Source organism: Sinocyclocheilus anshuiensis, unplaced genomic scaffold, assembly GCF_001515605.1.
Source record: "Sinocyclocheilus anshuiensis isolate Anshui unplaced genomic scaffold, SAMN03320099.WGS_v1.1 scaffold536, whole genome shotgun sequence".
Taxonomy (NCBI): domain Eukaryota; kingdom Metazoa; phylum Chordata; class Actinopteri; order Cypriniformes; family Cyprinidae; genus Sinocyclocheilus; species Sinocyclocheilus anshuiensis.
Genome location: NW_015557179.1, coordinates 1,942,761 through 1,967,080, shown reverse-complemented (window position 1 = coordinate 1,967,080; position 24,320 = coordinate 1,942,761). Strand labels below are relative to the sequence as shown.

Below are 24,320 nucleotides of genomic sequence, written 5' to 3'. Positions count from 1 at the left end.
ATCCTTCAAAATAGTTCTAATATGCTGATTTGCTGCTCAAGAAACATTTCTTATTATCAATGTTGAAAGCCGTTGTGTTGCTTAATACTTTTGTGGAAACCATGATACGTTTTTTTAGGATTCTTGATCAATTAAAAAAAAAAAAAAACAGCATTTATTTGAAATAGAAATCTTTTGTAAAGACATTAATGACTTCACTGTCACTTTTGATCAATTTAATGCATCCTTGCTGAGTAAAAGTATTACATTTGTATATTTAAATTTCAAATCGTAGTTTTAGACTGTTGCCTTGGGTAGAAATTGCAGTATGTGTGTGATCTCTATAAAATAGTTTCTAAAAATGCTTGAATTATTCTCAAGTCATGAATAAGGTGTAAAATGTAACCAGTAAAAGTCATGGAAATTAATTGGTGGAAAGGTGTGAGAATCCTGGAACTGTCTACATGATAGAACAGGGAAGAAAGACAAAAAGCAGGTCAACATGGCCAAATTTTATTCTCAGACATTCTCATCCATCTGTTGCCCTGTGACATCTGTATGTGTAATAAGAACTTGCCAGAGCAGAGACAAAGGACACTTAAATAAATCATGTCTTCTAAGAACAAGTCAACAAACAGTCAGTCAATCAATGAACAAGGGGGGGGGGACAAATGTAGGAAGTGAGTCTACTTTTGGGCAGGCATGAGGTCCTCAATGGCCTGGCCTTTCTCTAGCCGTTTCTCCATCTCTATCAGCAGTTTGAGACCATCCACCAGCATCTGCACCAGCTCCACCTCAGAGAAGCCCAGGCGGTCAGCGTTGGAGATGTCAAAAATACCACCCACAGCCGCAGTGTCTACACCACCTAATGAACAAGACACCACTTAGTTACTTGGCATCGGTTTACACTATATTTCTGTTCATGACACTCAGTATCAGCGGTTTAAATCTACTGTAGCTTAAATCGTTTCGGTTCCTACCTGTTCCACGTTTCTGCAGCCTCAGTCTCTTGAGGATCTCCTCAAACTGGCGGTATTTGCTGAGATTAGGCAGTTTGACGTGCACTCCTGCACGCAGGCCTGTGCCGAGGTTGGATGGGCAGGTGAGGACGTAGCCAAGATGCTCGTTCCACATGAACTCTTGTCCCTTGTTTTTGAACAACTCCTCAATCTGAAAGGACAAACAATCAGTTAAGGGTTTCTTGCAGCTCTGTTCAAACCCTTAGCTATCTAAAGTGTCTTGCATCCACCAGAATTAAGATCAAGCACATTTATGACAAAGAATAACAATGAAAATGACACAGGAATGTTATGTGGCCTTTTTTACGAAGCCAGTTTCAGTGGCTAAATATTTAAGTTTGCATTGAGCTTAAACTCTGGACTTTTAGGTTCAGGAAGATGGATTTGCTCACATTTGGACCAATTAGATGTGAGCAAAGTGACATATCTACAGTGGCCAAGAGAGCTTGAAGCGCTGCAACTTATGAAAATACATGCAAATAGAAAAATAAAATAAAAAAAAAACATCATCAGTTTGACAACACATGCTGCAAATACTCAAAATACAGAAAAGCGCTGCAAATACTCGCAACACAATCAAATACAGAACCATGTTTTTTGGCATCTTGACTACTATTTGTATAACCACAGTTGTACAAATACCATGGTTAAACTCTGGTTAGTGTAGCAAAACCATGGTTAATTTGTGGTTACCATGGGTTAACTATAGTAACCAAGTTTTTTTTTTTAATTATTTTTTTTAAGTTTAATAATAAAACCATGGTTCATTTTCATAAAGGAAGTTGTAAAAGTTAGCCAGCTTACATAACGTTTTGCAGTTGCACAATTACACAGTAATTGTGTATTTCGTCAGCTTATTTAGGCTAAAGCCCCGTTCACACCAAGAACGATAACTATAAAGATAACGATATTAGTGTCCACACCAGCGAACGATATCGTCCGTTTATTCTAAGCGCACATGCGTCTGCCCCAATAGATTCTGATTGGCTGTCAGTGTTTTATCGTTCATCAGCCGGAAAAAAATCGTTTTGAAAGTGATTCCAACGATATCATTCCTCTGTATCATTATCGTTATAGTTGTGGTGTGAACTATGCTATTCTTTAATATTGAGAACGATTTTTAGAACTATATCTTTATAGTTCTCGTGCTTGGTGTGAACGGGCCTTTATACCATCCAAAAAAGCTAAGGAATCATATGATCAGGATGTTAAAATAAACAAAAATCACACCTTTTATAGCAGACATTGATAAGCATGTCCCAGCCAGCTTAGTCACTTGTTACAGTTCCCTTAAACATTTCCGATGTGGTCTGTGCGTATTTGCAGCACATTTCTGTATTTGGTCGCATTGTGAGTAGCATGTGTTTTCAAATGTGTTGTCAAACTGATGAAGATGTTTCCTTATTTTGCTGGTGTTTTTTCTATTTGCATGTGTTTTTTTCCATTTGCAGCATGTTGAGCTCTCTCGGCCACTGTACATATCTGATACAATAAAGTTTTGTTCCAAATTAAAGCACTTGACTGAATAATTTTAGAGATGAAATTGCCTGGTTTATTATTTACTTTATATGAATAATATTTTATATCCTTATTGCGTTACATTATCATAAAATTTAAAGATGAATATTGTCAAATTAATGCAAATATATGAATACAAGCTTATATAAGGCTTTTAAAAGGAGGTTTATAGCGGGTGTTGTGAACCTGCTGAAACTGATCTAAACCGGATTTGTTTGGTTTTGTCAACTCTAAACCAACTTTGAAACTTCGACTTTGTTCAACTAGCTCCTATCATTTTCAGAACGTTTTCCAGCTCATGAATGATAAAAACGTTGACAGCCAATCAGAATCCACTTGAGATATTAAAGAGTTTGAGATATTAAAGCTGCATAACTGCATCACGCTTATAAACAGAACATTATTGTGCATTAGTGTGGGCACTAACATAGTTATTGTTCTTGGTGTGGATGGGCTTTTAGTATCACAGTGATGTAATACCTTAGAGAGACCGGTGCAGAAACGGTTGAAGACCTCCTTCATGTTGCCACCTTTCTGCATGGAGATGACACGCAGGTGGTCCTCCTCATTCACCCACACAAGGAATGTCTTGTTATCATTGTGCCTGGAGATGAGAAAATAAGTGAGGGAATATCTTCTATGACCAGCACAGAAATGCAATACTTACCTAGAATTAACTAGAACAATAATCACTTACAGCATCTTTGTTACACATTACATTTACTTATTACAGTAATAACAGTAAATTATGCATAATTACATGTAACTAACCCTAAACCAAACCCTAATTCTAAACCTATATTAAGTACATGTTAATTAATATTACTCAGAATTTAAATGTATAATTTCACTGTAAGAAGGAAACCCTAAAATAAGCTATAAAGCTAGAATAAAATTTCAGATCAAAAATGTAATGTAGTTTCACCCAAAATTCTATTAATGTCAAGCCAATACTCAAAACCAAACAATTAAGAATTTTCTGCTGGTGGCTGGTGCTACCTGTATTTGAAGAATCTGGAACAAACTGACAGGAAGTAGGTTACTTCTCTAAAATAAAAAAACACTTCAAAAGTAGCACAAGCAGTGCATTAATCCTGAACACTGACCAGATGCCCCTGGCGTCAGGCCAATCACGAGCCATCCCTGAGGCCAGCAGCAGGGGAGACACAGGCTTGTCAAACAGGAAATGGTCATCGATGAGCTGCTGCTGCTCAGCCTCTGTCATGTTTTTCAGGGCGTAATATTTTCCTTTGAGATCCCCAGTCAGGGCACCCAGAGCTACAGACAGATCAAACCAATCTGTGAGTAAATCCTGGATCTTTTTGTTGTTTGTTTGATTTCAAATAAATGATTTCTTAAGAAATATCATAGAGAACAGATTAAAATGTCTAAGAAAGGAATATTTATGTTGGTCCAGTCATAGAGGACAATACTCATCACCACAAGAGGGAGCCATATGACCAGGCCTACGCTTCAGCAAGATAAATACTGCGTCCCTACTTATTTTGCCTACTTATACTACGCCCCGTTTGTGGAGAAAAAAACAAAAACAAAAAAAGTGTGCTGCAGAGACATACCTTCCACTGAGAGCTTCTCAACAGCTCTTCTCTCCCCACGACTGCAGTGGGGCGGCAGGCCTAATCCGCGGATACTCCTGCCTGTTCTGACGCGGGAGCTCAACACGTAGTTGGCATCCAGATCATCACCGCCCTACAGAAAGATTTAGTCTTTAAACAAGCGAGATCACTGTACCAAATATTAGTGATCAGTGAGTTGTTTTGGACCCTGCTGACTTTATGTGGACAAAAACATTCTTCAAAATATCTTTGGTAATGTTCTGCAGAAGAAAAAGTCAAAACACTTTTGGAATGACATGATGGTGAGTAAATGACAGAATAATTTTTGGGTGATCTATCCCTTCAACTTCATACCTTGAGGTTATTGGGATTGAGGTCGGTCTTGTGTTTGTCTGTGGGTTTGTATCCTCCATGTCTGTCCTGAATAACAGGGTCCAGCAGCTCCTTGAACACCTCATAGGTCTCCTCATCCCCAGCCACACAACCCACAGTCATAATGAAGGGGTGGCCTGAGGTGGAAAACAAGTCCATGTACACAAATTAGGAGCCATGCACATCAGATGCCAAAAAAAAACAAAAAACGTTTAATATAATATCATGTGACTTCTCTTAGGACTAACCCTGGCCCTGACCCCTGACAGACTATGTGTGTTCTTTTACCAGGATTATCTATGCCAGTCTGAATGACGTTATCTATGGTGAAGCCGTTGGGTGTGCAGCGCTGACGGAGGCGCTTGTACATGTCCAGAGTGAGGAACTTGGCCATATGATTGTTGTGCTGTGTGAGGTCTGGATACTCTTCCTCAGCTGGCCGCAGCTTGATGGTCAACCTGGCTAGTTTAGCATTGCTAAATAAAAACAACAACACATGGGGTGTAAAAATACCACGCACTGCTGTCGAAAGATGAAGTCACCTGCTCTGTTGTGTTCTGGTGTGGTTTGAAAGGGGAAGCACCATTTGTCTTACCAAATACGCTGTTAAATTGTTCCAAAAGAAAAGAAAGCCGAGTGTTCATGATATTTTTCAGGCCAAGTCTTTCATGTGGCCATGCTAGAATTGGATTTTCCATGCCACTTCATTTTGCACGGATAGGTTGGTCTTATCTATACAGGAACTGTTTTTATTCAATGTTCTCTGCACTAAAACAATGAGTCAGCAAGGTCACCGTTTAATGCACAATGATAATCATACTTGCACCAGGCAATGCACCTATATGTTCTAAATTGACACGAGAAGTGGTCTATTGGAGGACTTGGAGTTGTTTTGGGGTCTTTACCTGGGTTATCTATCCCGGTCTGGATTACATCATCCAGTGTAAACCCACTGGGTGTCTGTTTGGAGCGCAACTTCTCATATAGCGCCGGTGTGAGAACCTTGGCCATATGGTTGTTGTGCTTGCTGAGGTCGGGATATTCCTGCTCAGAGGAATACTTCATCTTCAGCTGGTTGTGACTGTTCCCGAAAGGCATGGCTGCTGTTCCCTGAGCGTGGTGGGATTGGGATGGAAAATAATGGTGGTTACACTGAATGTGAAAGAAAGCCAAGAGGTTTAACACTAACTCTTGACGTTTGAATCAATCTGGAAAAGACTTGCTGTTTTTTTTGTGGAGAAATATAGATTTCTACATTTCTACACAACTAAAAATGTCAAACGATATATATGACGAATTTGTGCTATGGTTCCAATAAGTAGTCATAGGGTTGGGAACTCTTTATCTACAGTACATAGACGCCATCCTTAAATATAGGACTGAATCTAAAGTGTGACGAATGACTCCTATTAACTGATTCTTTTTAGTGAATCAAACACATACAATGAACAAATGACTCTTATGAGCCGATTCTTTGTCGTGAATCAAAGACGCATCAGTCTGAGCTGTTATAGAATCAATCCGACTTATATATGAACCGAAAGTTATTACTTTCGTTATGTCCAACTGGAATTGAAACAAGAACTGTGAATTTACATGTTGTGAAAAGTTATTTAAAATATATGTGCCTTAAAATATGTACTTGAAATAATTGTATTACATGATTTTTTTTTTATTTGCTATATCTGTTCAAATCCGAAACGATGTCATCAGTTGGTAACAAACGGATGATGGCAGTAAATGTAATAATAATAATAATAATAATAATAATAATAAAATCCCCCCAAATGTTTCATACTCAAAACTACTAACGTTACATGAATCCTTAATCGTTAAGAGGAATCTGAATCGAAAAAAAAAAGTTAAATAACATTACCCCTTCCTTCTTGAAGGGTGAAGTAGGGAAAGCTCGCCAGATGGTGCAAATCTATTTCAGCACGAAATATCTGCTCATCGTTGTGCTGTACACTGAAATGCTCAAACTTTCGTATGCTATCGATACTACTTCGGTTTCGTACGATCGATGCTATGGATGATATGTCTTAAAACTGGGCGTCCACTGGACGGCACCACTTTAACGACAGAGAAAGAGTGAGCTGTCATTATAGATCACGACCTAAATATGGGACGCTTTCTTCACAAGAAGCCTAGAAATGTTCAGAAAAAGCATGATACAGTATAATACCTCAACTCATAAATGATCATTTTTGATGTATTAATCTCTAATACAGAGTCGCTCGAACCCTCTCCTCGCGTCTAATGCCCTTCATACAGAGATGCGCTGAAAACCAAGACTTACCGATCAAAAAGCTTATCCAGAATCATTCAGCGCCGTTTCTAAATAATTGTATTTTACTTAATGCATTTTAAATTGCGATCTCGCTTAAGCTCCGAGTTTAATGAGAGATGAAAACGTCTCAATGAAGACTTACCGTGGGTTGTGGGCTGCTAGAGGAAGAAGTATGAACTCCGAGTGGCGTCTGTCTGCTCTCCAGCACTAGATCGTGATGGAGCGTTTGTTTTATAGTTCAGGAAAGCAGCTCCCATTGGCTGCTATTTGCAGTCCATTCAACCCATTGGAAGAGCTTGATCTTGGAATAATTTGACTGCTCTCAACAAATATGTAGCATATATAAAACGTGCAAATATATAATTATAAGAAAATATAAGTTTAATTGAATTAAGTTTATATCCTAGTCAAGTAATTCTCAGGCAACTGACTTGGAAAGTGTTTGACCTGTAAAATAAATAAATGACGACTTATATTGGGACTTTCAATAGATTAAGATGTAATAATTTCCTTTTTTTTTTTTAAACAAACATCATAATGTGTGAAAATCTTATAACGTTACATATATATATATATATATATAATGCTAAATGATATACAGTATGAGATGACTAACGTTAACAGGAGCACATTTCTGATTTGAAAGCATACTTCAGCCTTTGGGTTGTGGGACTGGAAAACAGCATCCTAGTGAATCTAGCGTTAAACCACCACGCAAATATTCGTTTTATGCAACGGATAATGTTTCTTTAAAATACTCTTACATCATTTTCCTGAGACCGATCGAGTCGTGTGAAGTTGACGCGTTGCGACTAGTGGTAGATTTGTAAATGGAAGGCAACGCGTTCACATGCGCTCGAGTCCAGCCACATGAGGTAAAGCGCCGCTCTGTAGACCGCGTCTGTACGTAACGTTACATGCGGGTTATCAAGCTAACTAGCCACACACACGTGCTGTACTGACTTTCTGCTCCTTCCCAAACATAAAACTACAGTCTGGCCAAAGGAACGGTGAGTTTCTGAGTCTTTCTTTATGTTAAACATATCTTTATGTTGAGCGATGTACGTTCAAACGTGTGACGCGTTTCCATTCCAGCACCGCACGTGTACTGTTTACTTACTGAAAATAAATAAGTTTGCTCGCGATGTAATGAATGGTACTTTAACAAGTGTTATTTCATATTCAGTGTAGCCCTCCTGTAAACATGCTGTTTGTAAAAAGATTTATATCTCTAAATAATCGAGCATAGGGGCATATCTGTGCTCTCATTTAACCGAAGTCGCTGTTTAGCGCATTTAGCCACTCGGTTTCTCCTGTTCGTCAGGTCATTAAGGACAGAGACCTTGCTGAGTCTTACACATAAAATAATAAAAATGTTCACAAAGATGATTAAATACATTGTTTACAGGTTAACTTACAGCTGACCCATTTGTTTTGCTGTTATGAGCCGTCTCGGGACTGTAGGTACACACACAGGCGCTGGTAATGTAATGTTGAGTCTTAACAGGCTGCTGCTAACGGACACTTAACGGTTTGCAGACATTTAAATCAAAATACACACTGACTGGACTTTGAGTAGTTGACGTATAACATGGTAATAAATATTTATGTATTTTTTGTTCAGTCTGTAGGTATGTGTACATATTAACCTATAAATAAAAGATTACCGTGTTATACGTCAATAAAAAATGATGACCGTTTTAATTGCTTTATTGTGTGTGTGTGTGTGTGTGTGTTAATAAATCAACATATTGGAAAATATTAAACTTTTAAAGTCAGTTTTCTACGATCATTCTAACACAATATTATATTTTTAATAGTAATATTAGACTTTTTATGTTACTTAATTGGTTTGAGCGGTTTTGTGTAATTTATTTATGAACTTAACATAAAAGGGAAATATTTCAAGTTTTGATAATCAACCTCTAAGTCTGACAAAAGCCAATAAGACATAACCCTACAAGAAGTAACAGCACTGTGGATTTGTAATGTTTGTTTTGTATTTGTTGGTTTGTCTCACTCTAAATGTACAGGAATTGTGAAATTATCAGGATTTAAAAAGACTGACAACTTTGATTTGACCTTCTAAAGTAAGGTAACTCTACCTCAACTTTAGCTCTTAATTTGCATCCTTTTTGACATCCTGCGGTTTTTGAGAATCTATTTACTGTTAATAGAGTTTGACCAGAGAGAACATTTCTAAAAGTCTAAGTTTTATAGAAACACAACGATATTCATTTTTTAAAAAGTTGGTATGAATATTCACTTAAGTCTATAAAGTAATATGAGTGAATGTAAATAGGAAAGTAAATGTTTTGTCTACCAACTTATGAGAATAATGTGTTTTCATTCATGGCAGAGCAGTGTTGAATCATCCAAGGCCACACTCTTCATTGAAGCTGAACCCCGCTGTACCTCATGAGTTTTGTGGAATACTCCGAGATCATCCAAGAAGGGGATGTCGTCATTATCTTCCTGGGTCATGAGTCCATGATGCCTATTAAGGTTCAGTCAGGAGCTCAGACGCAGACCCGCTATGGGGTCATCCGGCACTCCAGCGACCTGATTGGACAGCGGTTTGGTTCCAAAGTGACCTGCAGTAAGGGTGGTTGGGTTTACGTGCTGCACCCCACACCAGAGCTGTGGACTGTCAACCTTCCCCACCGAACACAGATCCTCTACACCACAGACATTGCCAACATCACACTGTTGCTGGAGCTCAAACCGGGCTCTGTCGTCTGCGAGTCAGGTAAGAATGAGTCTTTCTTCAGCTATGAACCATCAAAAAGTTTTTATTCAGATTTTTTTTTTAGAGATCTTCAGTACTCAGGGTTACAGAATTAGTTGACAAAACCAAACCAATCCACTCAGGCACACTGATCATCAACTTTCTCTGTCAACTCAGGCTTTAAAACTGAAGATACGTTTACATGACAACGATTGTACTAAAAATTTAAAGGTTTTCGCATACAGATGAAAACGCCATCAGAAACGATTCCAGTTTACACAGATCCGCAAAAATGACTAAAAACACGGTATTATGCATGCCTGGCCAATAGTTGGCAATGTGACTTTGTAAAGAAACACTACGCGCCGACACACACGCATTCCTATAGACTGAACACGTAATGCTTATGGGTATGACCTCACTGTTTTCACAAATTTTCATAGTATACAAAGAGACAATAACTGTATCGTTTTCAAAAACTTGCACTTCTTCAGTGCTCCCCATTTGCGTATCCAAATTGCCACTGTCGTGTAAATGAATGACCAAAACGCATAATGCAAAACGCAAAATTTTTGGTTTTAGTTGAAAATGGTGTCGTGTAAATACCTCCTGAGTTCATGGAGCGCATGCACATGAAAGCGTGTCATCAGTAGCAAACAGCAAATCAAAAAACACTCAAAGCTGGTGCAAATTAAACTAATACTTATCTGGCTAGCCAGCTAAACTGGCTTCATGCTGTAAAATGAAAGCGTGTCTCAACATGTAGAAGTAGACTACTTTCAATTTCAGTTTAGTTTAAAATAAGTTTAGCTTACTTGTCAAGAAGAAACTAAGTTTGTCGTATCAATTAAAAAAACAAAACAAATATTCCATCAAATTACATCTTGTAAAACACTGCTACTGTTTTCCCTTGTTTTACCCTGTTGTCTGTCTCTGTGTGTTTTGGAAAGTCTTTGAATTTTAGGCTTGCACTTCTGTAACGGACAATTATTTAACAACACATTTGCATTTTCATTATTCTCTGATGTTGGTAATTGGTCACATGACATGCATGTAAGCAGAAAAAAAATCATATAGGCCTATAGAATGGTACATAAACAAACCACAATTTTTTTTGTTCATATATTGGAATTGCGATTTGAGCTGTGATATGACATTTTATCCATAAACAAATTTCATGTCTCATATTGCTACAGCTGAGACATCCAGAGACAAATAACACATACTCTACTGCTAATGAAAATAGTTACTTTTAAGGATGTTCAGACTTCACTCTTTTCAAGAAACCTATGCTGTAAACAACTGCCCACAAAAATGTTGACAGTTATGTGAATGTAAATAAAATAAAGTGAACCTAGCACACATTGCATTCCCAAATGCACATTAAATTCACAGAGCTTGCAGAGATGGAGTTCGTGAGAAGCAGCATTTACTGTGAACCGAGCTGCTCTGAAAGCAGTCTTAAAAGCCGCAAGCGTGTAAATGAACACATTGCCACTCTTCGCCCAGCATAACAGATTATATACTTAATTAAATCAGCTTTTGTTTTGAAAATCTTGATTTGATAAGATATATCAAGTTTGGTTTTACCTTGATTAATTGTGCTCCTCCTCGTTTATTTTAATGTTACATTCGTTTTCATTAATTATTGCCTTTTCATCATCTCATGAACCCCTGTTTGGGAAACCCTGGTTTATATCATTGCAAAATGTAAACTGCATTATCGCACATCTCTCTATACAAAGCTCTATATAGAAGTGTATCCAACCAACTTTATCTGCATACATACGGTATGCTCATGAAAAGTGATTATATAGAAAATATAGATAATATCATGATTATGTAAACTGCTTTGAAACAATGTCTATTGTAAAAAATTTAGTTAGGTTGCAGTGGGCAGAGTAGGTTAGGCAGAGAAATCTTGATGGAGACGAGATTTTTTGGCTAGTTGGCCCATTCAGTAAGTGCTGGGCCTCTTGTATTCTGAATGAATCAATTAAACTGCTGTTGAGCGTACACACACACACAACACACTCTGCTCTGTCCTCAGTGCCCTCTAAACTCATTGAGCTAGATGTGCTTTTAACATGTTGATATCTGAGCAGTGTTCAGGTGAGGCTGACTGTGCCACAGATTTGGCATATGTGCAGTATTGATGCTTGTTTATCATCATTCAAGGATACTATGGATACAAGGATACTAAAGGACATTTCTTTTGAAACTTTCTGTGTGTTCTTTCTCCCCTGCTGAGTCTCTCGTCTTACATCAGTCATTCTGTTATATCTGAATGCAACGCTGTAGACCGAACATTGACCCTATTGTTGCTATGAGAACAAAAGGCATGCTAATAATGGGTTCTTGAAGAGGAAGATGGGCCCTTAACACCAGAACGTGTTCACATGCACGTGCATCACAATGTACACGCTCATGCACACGTGACTGCTGTATTTAACTTTAAATTACCACTTTTATATGCATGTGTTTTTCTGATTAGTTTTTATAACAGGTTTTCTGTTATTGGAATATTCATGGTAGTGGACAGAATACTAAACATTCATGTAGTATTTCTGTTATTCTCTTGTGAAAATACTGGAGATGCTTGCTTTTTCCATTTATTGCAGTCAAGTCCCCTTTATTTATATAGCGCTTTATACAATACAGATTGTGTCAAAGCAGCTTTACAGTGTTAAACAGGAAAAACGTGCTGATAATGCAAAAGGACAATAGAAAACTGTCAGTTTTTCAGTTGGTGTGTTATTTTGCACAGCAACTTAATCAGCTCATTAATTCTAATTCATCTCCTTGACAAAAGCACACAACAGTGCAATGAACTGGAAAATGTAGATCATGAGACTGTGTGCAAGACACTATGGTGTTGTCAGTTCCTCTGTCAATTACTTTTTTCTCGCTAATATAGGTGAAATCACTCTGATTTTGATTATTTGATTTGATACTATTATATACTATCTGAATCTTCTTGTGTATGTAAAGATGGTCTAGTTGCACAGAGGAGGGTATTGACTACATTTATGTACACGTTGTCTAGTTGAGGTCATTTTGTAATTAAGTTTATGCCTTTATTTGAAAAAGATGTTCATTACAGATGTATTCCAGTGACAAGTAAAAATGTAATCACCGGGAACTCCCTTTTTGCACAGATTTAAAGATTGTTTATGGTGCATATTATGACCCAAATTTTGATGAACACAGGAATATGCCAGTTGTGGTATTGAGATTTCTAGTAGCTGAAAAATTGGCTTAAAATAGTTCACCCAATGAAGAGAATTGTCATCATTTACTCATTTTCATGTCATGTCATTCCAAACCCATAGGTTTAGTTCATCTGTGAAACACAAATGAAATGAAGATATTTATATATAAAAAAAAAAACTAAGAGATTTCTGTTGATTTCTGTCCGTCTATTGAAAGTCCAGTTCATAAAAGTAAAAAAAAAAAAAAAAAAAAACGTTGTAAAAGTAATTTAGGCTTTTATTCACAGACACATTGAACAATGCACATATAACGTAGATCACATCAAATATGGTGGATTGAAACTCAAATGTGTGTGCTGATCAATTTATATGAAATATATAAATGCAAATCATGTCTTATGGAAAACTTATAGATTATGGAAAAACGTATGGATTAATTTTACAATCTCTTTAAAAACTTTTTGAAGCTTGAATATTTTGGTGCAATAGAATTTCAGTGGTGGGACAGAAATCTCTCAGGTTTCAATAAAAATATCTTCATTTGTGTTTCAAAGATTAACCAAAGTCTGGTGAGTAAATACATTTTTGGGTGAACTATGCCTTTAATATTATGGTAACGAGGTGCATAATTTGAATATGACCAAATTCTGATTAATATTCAGAGTGTCTGAAGCTGTTGCATCATGTGTAGGCATCTAAAAAAACAGGGTAATTGGTATTAATTTTAATATTGAACTTTTAATATCAGTCTAGTTAATATCAAACTCAGACCTCTTATTCCCATGGCTTATTATCACAGTAGATTTTGTGCCTGTCTTCCAGGTACAGGCAGCGGCTCTCTGTCTCACTCTATTCTGCGGACCGTTGCTCCCACCGGCCACCTGCACACAGTGGAGTTCCACGCTCAGCGAGCCGAAAAGGCCGTCCAGGAGTTCAAGGAGCACAAGGTGTCTCACCTGGTTACTGTTAGAAACCTGGATGTGTGCAAGGATGGCTTTGGCATCACAGGAATAGCTGATGCAGTGTTTTTAGACATCCCCTCTCCGTGGGAGGCAATCACACATGCCAAGAGTGCCATGAAACGCAAAGGTGAGAGCACATAACTGAAATAACTAAAGCGACATTACCATATTAATGCTAAATGTCATGTGGTACTCTGTCGCCATGACTTATTCCTCACAGATGAAGCCACTGAAATGAGTCTTCAAGTTACAAGATATAAATACCACAGTGACCTTTATGAACACAAAACTTCAGACAATTAAGTGGTATTGGCACAAAAATGTACAGTTTGCAAACACTTATTAAAAGTACTGTGGAAGTGTGGTACTTTGATACAATATATACCGTGGTACTGTATTTACGTGGTGCTCCAAGGTACTTCAAAGAATAACATAGTGAAATAAGGATATATTTTCAAAAGAAAAAAAACAGGGTGACACCATGTTTAAAGGTGCAGTGTGTAATATCTTCCTTAAAGGAATAGTTCACCCAAAAATCATTTATCATCATTTACTTCACCCTCAAGTTGTTCCAAACCAGTATGAGTTTTCTTTCTTCTGTTCGAGCACAAAAGAATGAAGAAGTAAAGATATTTTGAATAATGTTGGTAACCAAACAGTTGATGGTAGCCATTGACTTCCATAATATTTTTTTCCATACTATGGAACTCAATGGTTACCGTCAACTGTTTGGTTACCAGCATTATTCAGAATATCTTCTTTTGTACTCATCAGAGGAATGAAACTCATACCGGTTTGGAACAACTTGAGGGTTTTCATTTTCAAATGTAAATTTTTGGTTGAACTATCCCTTTTAACAACCCTCGTCTGCCATTGACTTCAAAGAAATGGCCAGATAACCTCCAGGGAACAGGAGGTTTGGTGTGAGATTCATAATAATTGATTTAAATCTGTATTCTATGTAGGTTTTCATCTCCGTTATGGATGCAGCTTCTGTGAAACATTGACAGAGGCCCATTACTCTCCATAATTACATCTTGTTTTTTTCTTTGGCTTTAGTTTTCCCAGTTTGAACAGTATTCATAGCTCGTGTGTGTGCATCTGTTTTGTCTGGTCTCTCTGATCAGTCTGTTGAAACAACTATTTGGTTTTATCGAGTGGCAATGTCAGAACTGGTCTCTTCAGAAGTGACCTGACCACGTGGCAAGAGGCTGTTTCCATGGGAACCTCTACCCACTTTGCCCTACTGGGCATGCCCAGACTAGTCAGTGTCCCAGTAAGGGGTCAGCGATCTTCATACGGTTTATTCCCCTGCATCAGTAATATATTGAAAGGAATTTTCATAAAATGCACAGCCCTTGGCTTTTAACCTATCACTTTACTGTCTTGGTAAAGGTTGAAGCTGAGATGCAGTTAAATGATTGGTTTATTGGCAACGGGTGCTGGGATTTAATACATTTGATAAATGAATTTGACAATAACCATACTTTAGTTAAAAAAATAAATAAATAAAAAATAGGGAAATTGTGTGGGTATATTGCTCATAAGCTCACAAAAAATGATGAAATAATTCATTTAAAAACGTTTTGGATGAATTAACATGTTACATGCAATTGTTTTATGTGTAAATGCGCGTAAAGATTATAAGAGTATAATATCAGAGAGGATCTCCTTGCGATCTTTTCTCAAGTCTCTCTGTCTCATGTAAGTGGAATTTTTGCCTCACTTTACACTACACCTCCTCTTGAAGACTCGCAGTCTATCTGATTTGGAATATACACACATGCTGGATGTTTTTGCTGGCAGGGTAATGACCATAAAGGGGCAGGCGGAGAGACTTAAGTGAGCACAGGCAATGCTCTGTGAAGCTCAGACACACATCTGTTGGCCTCTTTCTGTGTCTTTTGACAAACTGACTTGTGTTGTGCACTACTTATCAGTTTTCAGCACAGAAAAGCACAGCTCTGGCTATGAAAGCTTTGGTTAACTACAAGCCAGTTGTTCTTGACTACTAACATCCTTCTCACAACATATGCATCTTATTACCTTGATGCAACAATCAGAGTTTGTAGTGATTGAACTGATTCTTCATCCTATCTGTTTCTTTATTTCTTCTCCTTTTTGGCCTGATAGTTGGTCTTGTTCTCTGGTTTAAGTGCTCTGAGAATCCCAGCTGTTGGCGTGACTCCTTTCTTTCCCAGACCCCAGTTGCCAGGAGACCTGATGTCTCTGTTTATGACTGTGTTTTCATGGAAAGGCCTTATTCGTCAATGGAATGACACCATAAACTTCTCTCTCTCTGTCTTGAAATATACTTCTGTTAGTGCTCTTCACTGAGAGTCTTTATCCATACATCACCCTGTTTCAAATTCTAGAAGCTGCCTACATAGGCAGAATTTCAAAGCATCAGCAGTGCACTGCAGACACAAAAGCAATTCCAAAAGCATCTAAGATCCCTTCTTTTGGCCAAATTCAAAAGGCTAGATTTTAAAACACTATAGGTTGACTTTGTAAATAGTTTGAGGAAAAACTGGGAATCACACACAAGTTGTCCAGAACACAACACACAGACACACACAAACAAACATGTGCCTTGTTGCCAGGAGACATGTGACAAATAAAACAATGTTTTCTTGCGTAACATTTGTTCAAAATATCAAACAATGTTTGCTGTCCTCCAATCAATACAATCCCATAATACATTCCAGTTCCACTGCAAAAAAAAAAATCCATCTAAAGTCTGGAATATTATACATAAGTTTTTGCACAGATTTATGCCCAATTTGTTGTCTGGAGGACTCAACACTAGTTGCTAAAAATAAAATACAGTCAGCAGATTTTGGGCTGTTGGAGTTGACAGAATTCACAAAAAATTGCTTATTTGTATGATGGGCACAGACTTCCATTTGAAAAACTGAGGTCCACTCCTAAACCTAACATTCAGTCAGGCACAAACAGATTATACGATAATGCATGAATGAGATCCCACCTTTCACTACCAATTTGCCAAAACCTAAAAGAGTTATGAATTTCCATAAGAGTGTGTTGTAGGATAACAAGCATGTTTAATATTTTGAGCAGATTTTAGAACATACATTGATTTCATTTGTCATGTGGCTCCTAGAAACAAGGTGAAGGTTTCTGTGCGAGTTTGTGTTCTGAGTGACTTGAAAGTCTGATAGTGTTTGGTCCTCAATCATTTAGTGCATGATGCATAGTTTTTCCTCTGTAACCATTTACAAAGTCGTCAGGTGTATGATACCTAGTGTTTTTGTTCAGATTTTAAAATTTGTGTAGTGTATTCCAGCCTTAAAGGGATAGTTCACCCAAAAATGAAAATTACCTCATGATTTACTCACCCTCAAGCCATCCTAGGTGTATATGACTTTCTTCTTTCAGACGAATACAATCAGAGTTATATTTAAAAATGTCCTGGTTCTTCCAAGCTTCATAATGGCAGTGAATGGGTGATATTCAATAGTCTAATAGAAGTCCAATAAACTGATCCAATCCATCATAATAATATTGTCCCACACAGCTCCAGAAGGTTAATAAAGGCCTCCTGAAGCGAATCAATAGAAAATCTCCATATTTAAAACTGTATAAACCGTAATCTCCAGCTTCCGCTAACTGGTACGCGTGTTCACAAAAGAGTGGCATTTCAGCAGATGACGTTGGACCGGTGAGAAAATGCTAGTCTCGTGAAAACCAAGTTTTGTTTACAGGAGCAAAGGAAGCAAAGATTCCTTTGTTTAGCAAAGGAAAACCAGTCTCCTCTTGGCTTATATTGAAATCCTCCGACATTTTTCTTTAAAAATCCTCATTTTGTACTTCTAATTCATGACCAATGTTTTGTTTTGCTCTCTCCTCTGCGCTTCCGTATTTGTCACGTCTCACCGGAGCTTACGCTACGCCTACATCCTACATCATCTGCTGAAACTCTCTCGTGAACGCTTACGGTTTATAAAGTTTTAAATATGGAGATTTTTCTTACAAAAAAGCATCGATTCACTTCAGGAGGCCTTTATTAAAACTTCCCGGAGCTGTGTGGAGCACTTTTTTATGATGGATTGGTGCAGTTTTTTGGACTTCTATTGGACTATTGAATATCACCCATTCACTGCCATTATAAAGCTTGGAAGAGCCAGGGCATTTTTAAATATAACTCCGATTATATTCATCTGAAAGAAGAGTCATATACACCGAGGATGGCTTGAGGGTGAGTAAATCATGGGTAATTTTCAATTTTGGGTGAACTATCCCTTTAAGAAGAATGTTCCAAATCATTGGTCATTAGTCATATGCAGCAGCCGAGGAGGGCAGTAGACAGTTCTTAAGGTTTTGGAACAGAGCTGATATTTAAGCAATTAGCTATGAGAGACTTTATTGTGAACATAATAATGATTAAAAGGGTTTCTTTCATAACCGTTGATGAATTAAGAATTTTAGCAGGGCTTAAAGGGATAGTTCACCCAAAAGTGGTAATTCTGTCATTTACTTACACTTATGCTATTCTATACGGTACCTGTATGGCTTTCTTTCTGCTGCAGAACACAAAAGAAGACCGAATTGTCATTTTGGGTCAACTATCCCTTTAACCAATCAGCATCCATGGGCTGAACTATTTGTTTCATAATATAATTTTGTTTAGACACCATTTGTTTGTTTTAATCTATTTATTTAAGTGGATCCCGGATTCAGCTCCTGTGAGAGTCTTGGCACTTGGATCAGAGAAAAGGTAAACTGAACCAGTGCTGGATTGGTTTCCTACAGTGGTTCCCATTCATTATAGTTCTATAATGAATGTTGAAAGTAAGGGATGGGGTCATGCTGGATTAAGTGAATGTGATTGGATTGAATCTAAAAAAAGATCCAAAGAGTAAACTACACCCATTGAGGTGTCTTCCTCAATATACTCCTCTCCTCACAGCACCCTGTCTATCTTCTTACTCTGATCAGCAGTGGCTATTCATTTGTGTGTTAGTAATACCACCTTTAGTCCAAATTCCCTCCATTCGTGTTAGTGGAGAAAGATTGCAAAGGAGTGGAAGAGAATCGCCATCTCAAACACTTAACCACCCTTCCTCCATTTATGCAGGTTATTATGAGACCATTTAACAGTAAGGCAAAAATATGCAAACATGAGCATGTCGACTGCTCTCTGACCCTTTACATGCTTTACATGAGCTAACATGTTTCCAGTAATAAGGAACCATATTCTGTACGACATCACTTCCTGACTATTCTCAGCAGGCTTGCATGAAATCTGCGCCCACAGAGGTTGCTGAAATCTCTGCAGATTTCTGTTTTTACTGTTTTTGTTGTTTGAGCAGCCTGACAGATTTTTGTGATTTTTGGGGTGGGCTTCTTACTGTGGCAGTTAAGGGGTGTGTTTGTATGTTTGTTTGAAGACAGTCATCTGTTTTGCAGTTGGGTTTGATGCTCCTAGTGAAATACTTACGCTTTGCATCCAATCCACAGAATTCTGCAGATTTACACCTGAAATGAGTGCAGAAAATATGTGGAATATGTCACATCACTGTCTGGGTCTGCTAATAAGTTTAAAACAGTTACTACTGCTTGAGGTTTGTGGATCTACATAGAAGAAAAAAAACAAGGTCACAGTTGCATTTCCTTAAAAAGCACTGAATAAAAATGTTCTTGTTCCATATTGCCTATTTCAAGTTTCAGGCTTGATTTGACATCAACCACAATAGTGAACTTCCCTTTCGGGTGTTTGATAAGGTTTTACAAATAGTAACGTTTCTTGCTGTTCAACAGGGAGATTCATTTAAGCTACTAATAAACAGATATTTATGTTTGCACAGAATGTAGCACAAGTGCTAGAGATTTGTGTATTCATTCAGTGGTTTGATAAAGAACAGATGCAAACTTGAGGCCAAAGTTAGACATAGGCAGTCACACGGAGATCCAAACATTATTCATATAAAAGAACCGTTTCTGGGAATTTTCTAAATAATAGTTTTACTCCACTGAGTCCATGAAAGTACATGCTGAAGTGTAATATTCTGATGTAAGTTTTCAGGTAAGTATGGATCCTAAATTTCAAAGTATACTTTGGTGTTGTACTTGTATGCACAGCCGAACACAGCCTTTAGTGAAAAATTGAAGGGGGTCTGAATACTTTCCGTACCCACTGTATACTCCATTTGATAATGTGTGCAAACACAGGTGCTCGACAAGTACACTATAGGGATTCATTCTTGTACAGTGATTGCGCATTTTCTCTCCAAAAGTTGAGTGATTAAAAAAAAAAGAAAAATTTGTATTCGTTTAAACTAGTTGCGTGTAAATCCCCTCTGTGAAGCGATGGCCCAGGTCAGTGTTGCCACTTTGTGGATAAACTAAATAGTAAAAAAATAGTAGGGATGCTCCGATCGATCGGCCGGAGATCGGTATCGGCCGATAATCACATTTTATGACTTGATCGGTACTCACTACACTTGGCCGATCTCACGAACCGATCACAATTTGATTGTCAACACGTGACAACGTACATGATGCGTGGGGACATAAATGATTTGGCACCACAGTCATGTCATCGCCGGTGTGGAAATGCTATGACGTTTCGAGAAACAATAAAAAATTCGCTATTTGTCGTGCATGTTTTTCATGATGATATGATGAATGGAAGGTTCATTTTTAACTGCAGATTCAGTGACGTTAGAGCTGATCTGTGCCTCACTGCACACGTCTGCGGCGCGTTACGACTCCACGGGAACCAGAGCTGATCGCGGCTGCTCTAATGCTTGTGTTTATACCGGCCAGCCGCGGCATGTTTCTGAAGCAGCCCTCCGCGCTGCTTGGCTAAAAATAGTCTTTTGTGAGTTGTCACAGCGTGGAGAATGGAACAAAACATCGTCAGAACCGTAAGGGATAATGGTAACATAATACGCTGAGCGTGGGCTGCTTTTAAATGAACATTTATTTATAAAACAATATCTTCTTTGGCCATATTAGCCTACTCAGTTGCATTAACACAGGCTTTACTCCTTTCAAACTTTATCTGGAATGTCACCGTTTCTGTCACTGCAACTTCCCGATCAGGCGAACGAATGAACGAACACACACACACACACACGAAATCGTCTGCCTCATGAAAAAAAAATGTAGTTAATATTTGCATCATTTATGATTTATTTTATCCACCCACGACCCACCTGCAAATAATCAGAATGCATTTTTTATTACCCGACCCGCGGATTATCCCCAGCACCCGTGGATATAGGAAAAGCAAAATATGTTTGCTGCGTAAATCAGATGGACTTACTAAACATGCAAATTCATTCTCTGCCTGCAGGAGGTGCTTTAAAGCGGGAGAAACAGGTTTCCCCAGTAACGGCTGTACACAAAGCAGCGCTGAGCTCACAAACACTGCTTTATCAGGCATATAACATGCAAGATTAAATGAAAATGACATCGAAACTTCTCTAAAGATAGTCTTCCTTCAGAAATACAGTGATATAAAAACACCCGGACCTCGTTTTGATTTTTAAATGTGCAGTACGTGCTCATGTTTATTCAACGAAGCCTTTTGGAAAATTGGTCAGTTTTGATATTGTGGCGAGCGCCACAAATAATAAATGTATGGGAAACACATCCCACAGCACAACCACCTGAGCCCAACTTCAGTCTACTCATCACCTTCACTTTAACTGCGTTTTTAGCCGGCGCCATAGCCAGACTGATAAACAAACACAGACCGGAAGTTAACTTCGGGCCAGGCGCATGCGTCTATATAAAGCTTGAAGCATCAGAATCGGCATCAGTATTGGCCGATCACCATGACAAGAAATCGGTACTCGGTATCGGCTGCAAAAATCCCGATCGGAGCATCCCTAAAAAATAGTTAAAAAACAGTTAAAAATAGTAAATAGTTAAAAAAAATTCAAAGTGCATATTTTGTTTTAGAAAAATCAAGCTGCATTTCGCACACTGTGCACATACCCTAGCATACGCGTAAAAACGCAAGAATATTCGAAAATGCCAAAATCCTTACATATCTATGGTTCCACCCCTTTCTTGCATTCTCACCTGTGAAAGGTTATCCCGTTTCTTTGGGAATTTAAATCCCGGCAGTTTTTACAACCATCGGCTTTACAGGATTGTGGCATCTTCGAATATTCATTGATTATTATGGTGAATGATGTCAAGTTGACCGTTGCAAGATGGCGGACGCGTCTATGTGCGTGGAGCTGTTGATTGAGGCATCTACTGATTCTAGCCACTCATTTTTCTAGCCATGCATATTTTGTACGCTGTACGCTTAGCTCACACATGCACCTTAAATTTCTTTGCACTAATTAGTTGGACACTAGGTGGCAACACTGACCCAGCCTGTTGTTTTACCATTGTTACCATTGAAGAAAAAAAAACGGAAGAGACAGAACAACAAATTGCTGTAGATGTGATTAAAGGCCCCGATATACTTCAAGCGAAATCGAAGAACGAACTGATGTGATGTCATTTCGAACAAAATACAGCCAAAGCGAACTTTCCGGAAAAGTTCGACTGCAAAACAACTTTGTACTACCATTGGTACATGACGATTACGTCATAGGAGGTGTGTGCTGAGGCTGCCTTCTTTCACACGGAACTCTTCTCTGGGTTCATTTCGTCTGTCGAGTTTGATTGATTCCCCCCTTCCCCGCTGGATTGTGTTCACATGGTGTTTTTTTGGTTTTGAACCACAGTATGTTTGCGTCATCCGAGTGGCAGCTGTTGTTCGCTAATGACTGTGCAGGAGAAGACGGTGAAATGGATGGATATCGTTTCTTGCTTCTTACTTTTGTACGTTGGGTTTTGTTTCCAAAGCGCCAACACAGAACGGCTCATGTGTCTACTTCTCATGAACGTAATGCAAAGGTTCAAAAGAATGTGGGAGTCAGTTTCTGCCGAAGGCAAGAGGAAATGAGATATAAATTCAGTCATGCTTTTCTGGAAAGTGAATGAGAAAACACGTAAATACAGTTTGACCAATATTTATGTCATTGGGTTCACATCAGAAAAAAAACATATCGGAGTTTGCATGAACCATACCCCAAATCACCCTTTTTTTAGGTGGACTTGAGTACGATTTGTGGATGCGCATCTGAGTTGAGTAAACAGCATTCACGTTATTCAAACGAACCAAACTAGAGTGAAAGCCCCCTAAAAAGTCAGTCAATAATTAGCTCACTGCTTCTCTTTTCTTCTTGGCTTTGTCTTCAGGAGGTCGTCTCTGTTCCTTCTCGCCGTGTATAGAGCAGGTCCAGAGGACTTGTGAGGCATTATTGGACCATGGCTTTGAGGAGATCTGCACATTGGAGGTTCTGCTCCGGGTGCATGACGTTCGTACTGTCACTCTGCCCTTACCAGACTTCGGACCGGAGGAGGACTCTGCCGACAGCAGCCAGGTGGCTTCAGATCTTAGTCAAGATGAAGTCCCAAACATTGGGAACACCTCTGTGATCTGCAGGACTGCCACACCTCCCAGAGAAATGGCAGGACACACAGGATACCTCACCTTTGCTACCAAACCACGCGACTAGAAGCATAACTGAAGCTGATGGAGACTGTTGTAGAGTTTGAGTATAAATGCAAACTCTCTAAATATCTTGAATGCAAGGACGTCACCTGCACACACCCTTTGTATGGTCTCTTTTTTTTAGCTTTATTTAGATAGAATGGTTAACAGCTAGATGGGCTTTTACATTAATGTAACAGTTCATGCCATTTAAAACCTCAGTACATGTTGATGCTCCTTTTTATTTGTTTGCTTTTTTTTTTTTTTTTAGATTGTTTTACTACAATAAATTATATTGGAATGGAAAAAAAAAACCATAGTTTCTTTCTCTTGTGCTGTTTACATGGCAACTTTGTATGACTGTCAGCTGCTGAATGCAACTAGTACACAGATATCTGACCTCTCAGAGAACACAAGATAGAGTGACTTGGAAATTTATGCTCCCCATGACGTGCTTTATTTTAGAGCAGAATGTCAGTCAACATTATGAAAGCTTTTATTGTGGGGTTTCCATTTGTGTTCATTTATGTGGTGATAGCAGTGTCTTGCCACTGGTGCTCTCAATTCAAGGCTGTTACGGCCTGTTCTGTATCTGTTGTGTATGTTACTTTCTTGCATGTGGAATGTAAGATACTGAAGCACAATGTGCCAACATCTGGTAAATGTTCTATCTGAAATTATCTGCTGAGAGCTCTTCTATTTATGTGTCCATAAAAGGCGTTCCTTCTACAATCTGATACCTTCACGGATGCTGTATAGAGGTGGATTTATTTATTATTCTCTCACGCTCTCTCGCTTGCTCAGTGTGTTGTAAACCTTTTGTGCTCTATTTTGGGAAACAGGGAGGGTGTGAATCTTACAGTCAGAGATGTAGCTACAAGCTGTGTTTGGAATGGTATACTAGCTTATTGTACACAATATACTTCATACTGCCTGCTATTTAAAAAAAAAAAAAGTTAAACAGGATGCATTAGGCAATGTTAATACTTTAAACAGTCATAAGCTATACCATCTCATTGCACATGAGGTTCAGTGGTCAGTTACCATCTTGGAAATTATAAATGTTGATTTGATACCATAAAAGCCTATAATTATTTTCATGTGATGGTTATAAATAGACGGTATTAAAATGTGGAG

At 38.2% G+C, this 24,320-nt stretch overlaps 2 protein-coding genes across 10 annotated transcripts; one reads left to right on the top strand and one right to left on the bottom strand.

Moving 5' to 3' along the window:
• Nucleotides 1-472: 472 nt before the first annotated feature.
• On the bottom strand, nucleotides 473-8,199 carry LOC107678527 (creatine kinase, testis isozyme-like). 5 transcript variants are annotated; one of them, XM_016473802.1, is made up of 8 exons: nucleotides 8,174-8,199; nucleotides 4,754-4,941; nucleotides 4,448-4,602; nucleotides 4,094-4,226; nucleotides 3,623-3,794; nucleotides 2,997-3,120; nucleotides 960-1,149; nucleotides 473-844 (listed from the first exon to the last, which is right to left on the bottom strand). In XM_016473802.1, exons 1-8 carry the CDS (start codon nucleotides 8,182-8,184, stop codon nucleotides 666-668), a joined length of 1,152 nt encoding a protein of 383 aa, XP_016329288.1. In that variant the 5' UTR covers nucleotides 8,185-8,199; the 3' UTR covers nucleotides 473-665. The 5 variants fall into 5 exon arrangements, with proteins under 5 accessions (XP_016329288.1, XP_016329289.1, XP_016329290.1 ...); XM_016473803.1 differs by lacking the exons at nucleotides 4,754-4,941; nucleotides 8,174-8,199 and adding exons at nucleotides 5,371-5,575; nucleotides 6,898-6,977; XM_016473804.1 differs by lacking the exons at nucleotides 4,754-4,941; nucleotides 8,174-8,199 and adding exons at nucleotides 5,371-5,617; nucleotides 6,898-6,974.
• Nucleotides 7,553-23,703, top strand: LOC107678528 (tRNA (adenine(58)-N(1))-methyltransferase catalytic subunit TRMT61A-like). Of its 5 annotated transcripts, none has more exons than XM_016473811.1 (5): nucleotides 7,553-7,765; nucleotides 8,789-8,845; nucleotides 9,115-9,504; nucleotides 13,518-13,784; nucleotides 22,889-23,703. In XM_016473811.1, the coding sequence occupies exons 3-5, from the start codon at nucleotides 9,174-9,176 to the stop codon at nucleotides 23,206-23,208; spliced, it is 918 nt and encodes a 305-aa protein (XP_016329297.1). In that variant the 5' UTR covers nucleotides 7,553-7,765; nucleotides 8,789-8,845; nucleotides 9,115-9,173; the 3' UTR covers nucleotides 23,209-23,703. The 5 variants fall into 5 exon arrangements, with proteins under 5 accessions (XP_016329297.1, XP_016329296.1, XP_016329294.1 ...); XM_016473810.1 differs by having other exon boundaries at nucleotides 8,789-8,850; nucleotides 9,120-9,504; XM_016473808.1 differs by having other exon boundaries at nucleotides 8,789-8,850.
• The last annotated feature ends 617 nt before the right edge of the window (nucleotides 23,704-24,320 follow it).